Source organism: Arachis hypogaea, chromosome 10 (genome assembly GCF_003086295.3).
Source record: "Arachis hypogaea cultivar Tifrunner chromosome 10, arahy.Tifrunner.gnm2.J5K5, whole genome shotgun sequence".
NCBI classification, from domain to species: Eukaryota; Viridiplantae; Streptophyta; class Magnoliopsida; order Fabales; family Fabaceae; genus Arachis; species Arachis hypogaea.
The window spans coordinates 4234213-4245531 of record NC_092045.1 but is presented as its reverse complement, the minus strand read 5'-3'; the positions used below and the strand labels follow the sequence as shown (position 1 = coordinate 4245531).

Below are 11319 nucleotides of genomic sequence, written 5' to 3'. Positions count from 1 at the left end.
TTAAACGCCCCTTCTTATCTTAGCCAGATAAGATAAAGATAAGATATTCACCATCACCTATAAATAAGAGGACCCAGATCCCTCCAGGTAATCATTCATTCCTCGCACCTTATACCTCTTAGATCCATCCTGACTTGAGCGTCGGAGTGTCTTTGCAGATACCTCCCCTCCTCTCCATCTGGACAATCCAACATCTGACTCGTCCCGCGGGTTCCCGATCCTCCTACTATATCGTATCAGAAGCATTCTGTACATTGGCGCCGTCTGTGGGGACCTGCGGCAATCAGACCGGATGGAGGGCATCCTAGAGGATAACCCATCAAGCCAGGACGACTCCCAACCGCGTCGTCCGATCTCAGAACACCATGAAACCACAAACCAAGCAAAAATAGCAAGCACCATCCACCACGCAAACGAACACGTCACGACGGACCCACAACATCCTGAGAAAGCCAGAGACAAAGCGGCGCAAATCATCCAGGAGCTCTGTCTCCGGGTCCAAGAACTTGAAGGCAAGTTAAACGACAGAGAAAAACGAAATAACGAGCACGGAAGCCATGCAACTTCCAGGTCAAGATCCCACCGCGGCAGATCGTCAACCCGGCAACACAAAAGGAGAGATGATCGCAGCACCTCACGCAACCGCCGACACGAGAAATCCCCTGAGCGACGATACGACAAAAAACACCATCGCAGTGCTTCTCGGGATCTAAATCGTCAACACGATTCAGACGAAGACCGGAGATACCGAAGCACCAAACGTACGAGAAGCGACCACACCATAATGGGAGCTACACCCTTTACAGAAGGAATCTTAAGAGCAAAACTCCCCAGAGGTTTTGACAAACCAACCGACATGAAGTACGACGGAACTAAAGACCCTCAAGAGCACCTAACAGCCTTCGAAGCCAGAATGAACTTAGAAGGGGCATCCGACGCAGTCCGATGCAGAGCCTTCCCAGTAACCCTTGCCGGACCAGCGATCAAATGGTTCAACGCCCTCCCGAACGGATCCATAACTAGCTTCCACGACATCACAAGAAAATTCATGGCCCAGTTCACAACCCGAATCACCAAAGCTAAACACCCCATCAGCCTATTAGGGGTCACACAAAAGCAAGAAGAATCCACAAGAAAATACCTTGACCGCTTCAACGACGAGTGCCTGACGGTCGACGGACTCACGGACTCCGTTGCCAGCCTCTGCCTAACTAACGGGCTCATGAACGAAGACTTCCGCAAACATCTCACCACCAAACCGGTATGGACCATGCACGAAATCCAGAACGTCGCCAAAGATTACATCAACGACGAGGAAGTCAGCCAGGTCGTCGCTGCCAGCAAGCGGCAACACGTCGCCAACCAACACGGCAACCCGACTCCTCGTCATAATGTACCACCCAAAGAAAACCAACGAGACCACATTAAACCGACCCACCGACCTCCATGAATAGGAAAATTCTCCAATTACACCCCCCTAACAGCACCAATTACGGAGGTATACCACCAAATAGCAGATCGAGGCATCATCCCCAGGGCCCGACCACTCAAGGAAAGGACAGGAGGAAACAAAGCCCTCTACTGCGACTATCACCGCGGATACGGCCACAAAACACATGATTGTTACGATCTTAAAGACGCCCTTGAGCAGGCCATACGGGACGGCAAACTCCCAGAGTTCGTCAAAATTATCAGAGAACCAAGGCGCGCCGACAGAGACAAATCACCAGAAAGAGAAGGACGCAACCCAAGAACTCAAAAACCGCCCAGGGAAAACACCGAAGAAGATCCGACCATCATAGTGAACGTCATCACGGGCAAGGACGTGCCAAATAAGTCAAAACTAACAATGAAAAAAGACCTCAAGGTAATGGCCGTCAAAAACCACGACCCAGTCACCATTACCGACAGCACGATAACCTTCTTACCCGAGGACTGCCAACACGGCACCTCGGCCGAAGATGCCCCCTTCGTCATATCAGCCCGAATCAGAACAGGACTAGTAAGACGAATACTCGTGGACACGGGTGCCGACTCCAACATCCTCTTCCGAGGAGCCTTCGACAAACTCGGGCTCCGCAACGACAACCTCCAAACGCATCGCCACGGCGTCACGGGTCTCGGAGATAACTTCCTCAAACCAGACGGCTCGGTTACTCTCCCCATCACCATAGGAACAAGCAATCAGAGAAAGACGATCCTATCCGAATTCGTCGTCCTAAAAGACTCCACAGCCTATAACGTCATTTTCGGAAGAAAAACAATCAACGACTTCTCGGCAGTCATCTTCACCAAATACCTCCTCATGAAATTCAGGGCCGACGACGGCACCATCGGAACCATTCACGGAGACCGGGAAGTCGCCGCCGAATGCGACAACAATAGCTTAGCCCTAAGGAAAAAATCCCGGGACGCAGCGGGAATATTCCTTGCCGACCTAGACGCACGACTAGACGGCCAACCTAGACCGGAACCAGAAGGAGACATGGAAAAACTACAGATAGGGCCAACCAAAGAAGAGTATACTTTCATCAACAGAAACCTCCCATACGACCTCAAAGAAGAACTCTCCCAACTTTTAAAACAAAACAAAGACCTGTTCGCATTCACCCCAGCCGATATGCCGGGAATAAGCCCCGACCTAATGTCTCACCATCTGGCAGTAGACCCCCTAGCCAAACCTATAGCGCAAAGAAGACGGAAAATGTCACCAGACCGAGCCGCCGAGGTCCAAAGACAAGTGAAAGCCCTACTTGAAGCCAACTTCATCCGAGAACTCCCTTACACGACCTGGCTGGCCAACGTCGTACTAGTAAAAAAATCTAACGGGAAATGGCGAATGTGCGTTGATTACACGGATCTCAACAAAGCATGTCCAAAGGACGCCTTCCCCTTACCAAACATTGACGGACTAGTAGACGCAGCATCCGGCCACCGATACCTCAGCTTCATGGACGCATACTCCGGCTATAACCAGATCCCGATGCACCGACCAGACGAAGAAAAGACAGCGTTTATCACCCCAGATGGAACCTACTGCTATAAAGTAATGCCCTTCGGCTTGAAAAACGCCGGAGCCACCTACCAGCGACTCGTTAACAAAATATTTCGAGGCCTAAACGGAAACAAAATTGAAGTCTACATAGACGATATGCTCGCCAAGACGGAATCCGGCGAGCAGCTAATCGACGACCTCAGGGTTATAATGAACACCCTGCGAGAACACCAAATGCGACTCAACCCGACAAAGTGTGCCTTTGGAATGGAAGCAGGAAAATTCCTCGGCTTCATGATCACACAACGCGGAGTTGAGGCAAACCCGGAAAAATGCCGTGCCGTCCTCGAGATGACAAGTCCCAAAAACCTCAAAGAAATCTAAAAACTCACCGGCCGACTAACCGCACTATCCCGTTTCCTCGGAGCATCGGCCCAAAAGGCAACCCCTTTTTTCAAACTTATGAAAAAAGGAACCCCCTTCAAATGGGAGAAAGAATGCGAAGAAGCTTTCCAACACTTCAAAAGGGTCCTAACGGAACCTCCAATCCTCGCCAAGCCCCAAACCGGGGAAACACTATACCTGTACCTCTCCATAACGGAGGAAACAATCGCAGCAGCACTCGTCCGGGAAAACGAGAAAAAAGAACAAAAACCCATATACTTCATAAGCAAAGTCCTACAAGACACAGAAGCCCGCTATTCGCGATTAGAAAAACTGGCTTTCGCACTCCTCTCGGCATCCCGACGACTACGACAATACTTCCAGGCCCACCCAATAACGGTCCGAACCGACCAAACGGTCAAACAGGTATTACAAAAACCCGACCTAGCAGGAAGAATGCTAGCATGGTCCATCGAGTTATCCCAATTCCAAATCAGGTTCGAACCCCGTAATGCCATCAAAGCACAAGCATTGACCGACTTCATCGCTGAAATGACTCCGACCAAATCAATACCCGAACCGTGGAAACTGCACGTCGATGGCTCATCAAACTCCACCCACGGAGGCGCCGGAATCATACTTGAAAACCAAAACGGGATCACAATCGAACAATCGATAAGATACGACTTTCCAGTATCCAATAACCAAGCGGAATACGAGGCCCTCTTGGCAGGCCTAAACCTAGCCCGGGAAGTCGGCGCCAAGGTACTCGAAGTTAACACCGATTCCCAGGTGGTGTGCTCCCAAATCAACGGGAGCTACCAAACCCGAGACCCCCTGCTCCAACAATACCTCAATAAAGTTCATAAATCAAAAGAAGGATTCGAAAACGTCTCCATACGACACGTCCCCAGGGAACGAAACGCCAGGGCGGACCTACTTTCCAAACTAGCCAGCACGAAGTCAGGACACGGCAACAGATCGCTAATCCAGGAGGTCGTTAAGTCGCCTTCCGTATCAACAGAAATCAACGCGCACCTAACATCATCAAATCAGGAGTCTTGGACATACCCGATCTGGCAATATCTCCGCGACGGAATCCTACCACCAGATCCTAAAGAGGAGAGGCGAATAAAAAGAGAAGCCGCCAACTACACCATCATCGCGGGACAACTATACAAACGCGGATTCTCGCAGCCCCTACTTAAATGTGTCGAACCCGGGGACACGGAATACATACTCCGCGAGATCCACGAAGGCTGCTGCGGGCACCACATCGGAGGAAAAACGCTAGCCCAAAAAATCATCAGGGCCGGCTATTTCTGGCCCACGATCATTCGAGATTCCATCCAACTAACAAAAAGCTGCGACAAATGCCAAAAGCATGCCAATATTCACCAAGCCGCCCCACACCAACTCAGCGTTATATCGGCTGAACGGCCATTCGGCAGCTGGGGAATCGACCTCGTCGGTCCCTTCCCCACGGCACCTGGCCAGCTCAGATATCTTATCGTCGCCATAGACTACTACACCAAATGGATTGAAGCCGAACCCCTGGCCTCCATCACGGCAACCCAATGCCGGAAATTCGTCTGGCGACAGATCATTACCCGGTTCGGAATCCCCGAGGTCATCATCTCCGACAACGGAACCCAATTCACAGACAAAAGATTTAGAGAACTCTTAGAAGGATTGCATATATCTCATCGGTTCAGCTCGGTGGAACATCCCCAAACGAACGGACAGGTGGAATCCGCCAACAAGATCATCGTTAAAGGTCTTAAGAAACGACTTGACGAAGCCAAGGGATTATGGGCAGACGAGTTGGGATCAGTCCTGTGGTCATACCGAACGACACCACAAACAAGCACGGGAGAAACGCCCTTCCGATTAACATACGGCATAGAAGCAGTCATCCCAGTAGAAATCGGGGACCCCAGCCCCAGAAAAACGGTTGGAGGTAACGACGAAGAGGCAGAACGGGACCTCGTGGACGAAGAAAGAAGCATAGCCCACGTCAAAGAATTAGCACTCAAACAAAGAATCAGCTTAAGGTACAATCACGGCGTCATCCGACGAGAATTCTCGGACAACGACCTCGTTTTAAGACGAAACGATATCGGCATTCCGACCCCGGGAGAAGGAAAGCTCGCCCCCAACTGGGAAGGACCATACAGAGTCAAGGCTGTAATCGGAAAAGGAGCATATAAACTCGAACGACTAGACGGCAGCGAAATGCCGAGAACTTGGAACGCCGCCAACCTACGAAGATACTACACTTAAATAAGTCTCCCCCTGTTCTTTAAGGAACCATTTGTTTTTCCGTTCTCCTTTTATTTTCCGTTTTCTCTTTTATTTTATCTTTTAAGAAACTCGGGTACTCTTTCCCTCACGAAGGGCTTTAACGAGGCCCAACCATTTAAATAAACTTTTTTTACAAGTTATTTTCACCTCATCCCCATTACAAGCCACTACTGTTCCTCAAAAAGCACGGAACGAAGACACGGCCATCGCTGGAGGACTGATCACCCTCCGGACCGAACGCACGGATATCCGAAAAAACGACCAAACGAATGGTCACGATAAAACAAAATTGCAGAAAGGCCCGAACGGCCAAATTAAAACCACAAACGGATCATACAAAAGGCCCGGACAAGCCGAAAATACCATTAAACGATCCCCAAAATGTCACGGCCCTCGGCCAATCCAAACATTCAGAAACAAACAAAAGTTTAAAACTAAATACAAAAGAAACTATTCAAATGTCAACAATCCGCCCATCACGGACGGTCTTGAATGCTCCCGTCACAGACACATCCACACCGGGAGCCAACACCAAAAATTGCGCCTTCATCGTCTCCTCGGTAGCAGCAACGGCATCCCCAGCATCAGCCAACAAAGCCGCTTTCTCCTTCTTCAGGGCTTCGACCTCAGCCTTCAGAGTTTCCGACTCGGCAAGAAGCAAGGCAGCTTGAGAACTCGCATCTGAAGAACGTTTCCGCTCTTCAGCCAGTTGAGAAAGAAGCGAAGTCTCAACACCGGCAAGACGGAGGATCTCCGCCCCGGCATCCTCCGATGACTTCTCCGCCTTCTCCTTTGCAGTCTTTGCAGTCTCAAGCTCTTCCTTCAACTTGCTCACATCGGTTTGGGCCTGCCGAAGTTTCTTTTCCAACAAACCCACTTGGGCCATCACAGGCTCGGCCTTCCGAACAACCGCGGCAGAACGAAGAAGAGCACGATAAACCGACTCAGCCTGAAACGAGACGTCACAACCATCAAAAAATGACTCCGTTCCAGGCATTAAGTGCTGATCAATAAAACCCGTAGCATCAAAACGCCGGTCCATCACACTAGGGACCAAGCCCTCCTCTTCAAAAGTTTCACTACCCGGCTCCTCCGCCCTACTCCTCTTCCGAGAAGCCTCGGTAGCCGCCAGCACAACGACTTCCGGCGATCCGGGAGGTGCTTCAACGCCAGTGTGCACCCCCGAGGAAACCACCTCCTGAGGAACAGCCTGAGAATCTGCGGCCGGAGTCGGAGCCGGAGAAGGAGACGACGACCCCTCCTCCCGAGCCAACGCTGCCTTCAACCTCGCCAATGTAGTCAGCCCACCAGCCATCTCAACTAAAAAGAAGAAACAAGAAAAGAGCTATTAAAAAAAAAAAGGGAAGCGAAACACACCAATATATGTCCGACACGCCTCAGGATCCCCCATAACGTCTCGAGGATTTAACGGGCGTTCACCAAACAAATGCCACAAAACTTTGGCAATATCCTTATCCTCCCGAGACAAATCATCATAGGAGATCTTAGTTAAAACCGACGGCCCGGCACCAAAATTCCAATAGGTCGGAAACCGGCGCTCGCCCTCCAAAGTAAGCCAAAACGGGTGGTGCCCCCGAACTGGGCGCACCTTAAAGTACTCCCATTTAAACCCATGAAACGAATCTTCAAACAACCCGAAGATCCGGCGATGGGGCTGAGCACGAAAAGACATATATCCTTTCTTGTGCTTCCCCTCCTTGGTTGGAAGAGTGCACAAGAAAAGAAAGAGGAAAACGGGAACTGAAGCCGGGAGCTCGAGGTACTGGCACACCAACTCAAAACACCGAACAGCCGCCCAGCTGTTCGGATGAAGCTGAGACGGTGCCACGGAACACCGGCTAAGCAAACCCTGAACAAAAGGCGAGAACGGGAACCGCACACCGAGCCGAGTAAACATGGACTCATAAACCCACATCCAGTCCGGCACGGTGGGTGAACGGAGGTTCAAGTAGCAAACACGCTCGTCGGCATCAGGAAGGACGAGCTCGTATCGCCCCTCCTCTTCACCACCGCCACAAATCGCCCCCTGATCGCGGAGCCGTTGGAGATCATCCTCCGTCATCCGCGACGGAACGCCCCATACATCACTGGTCACCCAACCGTAGCGATTGGGGACGCCCCTGGAAGGCGCTACCGGGGCACCCACACTCTCATTTCGCCGACGCTGCATACCTAAAAAGGGAGGAGCACCACCATCAGCCTACCAACTCCACACAACATTAAAAAACAAAAACCTAAACACCACTACAGTCAAAGTAGGAAACGGCGGTGCTCAGCCCCTTCCCCAAACTCGACAGAAATACTTTACACAACAAAACAAAAAAGCAGATAAAACAAAGCATGGCAAGAACAGAAAAAAGCACACACAGACAAGCGTACGAAAGAAAGAGCAAAAACAGAATACACCAACCTGGTAAATTCAGAAGAAAAAACTCGAAGCAAAACAGGAAATGAGGCAAAGCAGAGCAACACCAGGAAGCGAAAAATCACCAAGGAGTTTTTTAGAAAATGAAGAGTTCCCTTTTTGAAAAGAAACGGACGAGGGAATAAAAACCAAAACGGTTTCAAAAAGCAAAAAGACACAAATAACCCTGGGCACAATGAATAAACTCATGGGGGCAAAAGAGGGAAAACCCCCCACCATAAATGCCCCCTCGGAAAAGTAAAACTAATCAATTACACCTCGAAGAAACGCAACAGGCGCAATAGGCATGGTAAGGTCACGTCAAAGACCAAAGATACGGTCAGAACGAAATCCTTTACCTAAACAAAATCGAGGAGCCGGTCTCATCACCAAACGAGCACCCGACCAAGCACTAGAGACGTAGAGGAACGCCTCGAACTCTTAGCGACACACCGAAGTCATTCGCTCCATCGCTACGGGGGCAACTGTTACGGATCCGGCCCACGGATCCCGGACCCATGTCCGAACCCGAACCCGGCTTACCGGGTCAACCCATTTTCATCTCTCTAGAAAGCCCCACACCGGCTCTCTAGAGCTCCTAACCAACTTTTGAATTTAAACGCCCCTTCTTATCTTAGCCAGATAAGATAAAGATAAGATATTCACCATCACCTATAAATAAGAGGACCCAGATCCCTCCAGGTAATCATTCATTCCTCGCACCTTATACCTCTTAGATTCATCCTGACTTGAGCGTCGGAGTGTCTTTGCAGGTACCTCCCCTCCTCTCCATCTGGACAATCCAACATCTGACTCGTCCCGCGGGTTCCCGATCCTCCTACTATATCGTATCAGAAGCATTCTGTACACTATATATAAAGATTCTATTCATGATAACACATTATTGAGTTGCAAACTAACATTTTTTTATGTCACTAAAGTATTTATTTCAAAAATTTTAATTGATAAAATAATAACATTAATAATTATATTTCTAATATAAACACGTGCAACTAAACACATAGAAAGATTACATGAAAAAATTCCCACGAACAACACTAACACGGGCTCACAGCAACTTATACCCAACTAATATATTTGCATTAATAATTAAAGCCTCACAATATATATTACTCCATACACCATAAGATGTTGTTATTTATTAATTAGGAAGTGAATATTATCCGATTCTTATGATAAGTTATTCTTTACGGCATATCTTCTTATTATTAACTGAAATAAAATTAATTTATTTATTAGGATTAACTTTAACTTTAATCTAATTTAAATTTTATTAATTTAATTAATTAATTATAATGTAATTTTTTTATAAATTATAAAAATAATTAAAAAAATAAATTTATATTTTTTATTTTTTCTCAAATTATATATTTATTAATAATTTCAATCGTAAAATAAAAAAAATCTCAAAAAACAAAGAATAAATAAAAAATTCAAAAGGCACAACAATTTAAATTTTTTAAAATGTGCTCTTTCTTGATTTCTTAAATTAAAAAAAAATAATAAAATATAAAATAAAACTTCTCTAATTATTTTTATAATTTGTAAAAAAGTTATATCATAATTAGTTGATTAGGTTAATAAAATTTAGGTAAGATTAAAAAAAATCATACTATAGTTAAAAATCATTAGAAAATTAAAATTTTATTTTATTTTTTTTCAAAAACTTTATGAAAGCAAAAGAGAGAAAATTTTGAAAATTTTAAATTTTGTATGCCTCTTGAATTTTTTTATTTATTCTTTATTTTTTGATATTTTTTTAGATTTTTTATATTTTGTGATTGAAATTAATTAATAAATGTATTATTTAAAAAAATAAAAAATTAAACTTTTTTAAATAATTTTTATAATTTGTAAAATAAAGTTACATCATGATGAATTAATTAAATTAACAAAATTTAAGTTAGATTAAAAGTTAAAATTAGTCATGATATAAGTCAATTTATTTTAATTTATTTAATAATAAGAAGACATATAGTAAGAATAATTTATCCTTTAATTTAAAAAAGATTAAATAGAATTCACCTAATTAGTATGGTCGTTCACGAGGAAAATTTCCTGGAGGACTATAGTTACAAGAAACTATGTAGGCTCCATTGTTGCATTGGAGCCTAGCACAACCAACATGAGTAGTGTTACCCCAAACAACCTGTATATAGTGATGACAAGTACCCCCAATGCATGAGTTAGATTTTTCGTCATAGTATTGTTTCTGTGCCACCCATGACCTCACAGCTTGTGCTCCAGTAAGCTCTCCCGTTGCTATAACACCACTCGCCATGTTCTCACCGAAAGGACCATTCGATCGAATCGGCATGCAATCCTTAATTTGCTTACCCAAGTGCAGGTGTGCATATAATTCTAGTCTTTTGTCCCATTTCAGTGGTTTAACCCTAACTTTTGCACGTGCTGTGTTGTGAGCTTTAAGATAATCTATTGGAAAATTTTGAGCTGATAAACACCAAGGGAGTACACCCATTAAACTTATTATTAGCCACACTAATAATAATATCTTCATTTTTAATATTGTTCTCTGATTGCAAAAATTAAAGGCGATGTGTTATTTGTCTAGTATATGATTGGTATTTATAAGAGAATTATTGGCCTAAATGTTGCATCAAGGGACAACAATTTCAAAGCTTGTTTGATGTGTACCAGAGCACCCCTATATATATATATATATATATATATATATATATATATATATATATATATATATATATATATATATATATATATATATATATATAATTTAATTTATTTTTAATATATACTTTATATTTATAAATAATTTTAATAGTTAATTTTAGTGTATAAAAAGTATAATTGATATAATAATACACTTGAATGCATGCATATGTTTAATATACTTGAGGGAAAAAGAGAGAATATTTGTGTTATCATCATTAATATTAATTAATGGTGGCTACTCCAATGAAGATTTAATGATTGTCATCATGTGAAGATATATCATTTTGATCATTGGATGATAGATTATCGGGCTTATTTTATTTGAAGTAAAAGTGTTACTTTTATTTAAAGTGTTGCAAAATAAATAAGTTACACTTTTTAAACAAGGATCATCATGAGAAGATGTTTTTAGCATCTTTGTGGGAATAGTTGCCTTAATTAATTATCAGAGCATTAAAATGATATATCCAAAGATCTAATTATTTAAATAAAACCAATG

The 11319-nt window shown here is 44.6% G+C and overlaps 2 protein-coding genes across 2 annotated transcripts; one reads left to right on the top strand and one right to left on the bottom strand.

Annotated features, from left to right (window-relative positions):
* The first annotated feature begins 292 nt into the window (after window positions 1–292).
* LOC140175544 (uncharacterized) lies at window positions 293–3379 on the top strand. The gene is made up of 3 exons (XM_072204049.1): window positions 293–1393; window positions 1499–2812; window positions 2978–3379. The coding sequence occupies exons 1-3, from the start codon at window positions 293–295 to the stop codon at window positions 3377–3379; spliced, it is 2817 nt and encodes a 938-aa protein (XP_072060150.1).
* A 6779-nt stretch (window positions 3380–10158) lies between these two features.
* LOC140175543 (pathogenesis-related protein 1A-like) lies at window positions 10159–10608 on the bottom strand. Its single transcript, XM_072204048.1, has one exon. The coding sequence runs from the start codon at window positions 10606–10608 to the stop codon at window positions 10159–10161; it is 450 nt and encodes a 149-aa protein (XP_072060149.1).
* Window positions 10609–11319: the final 711 nt, after the last annotated feature.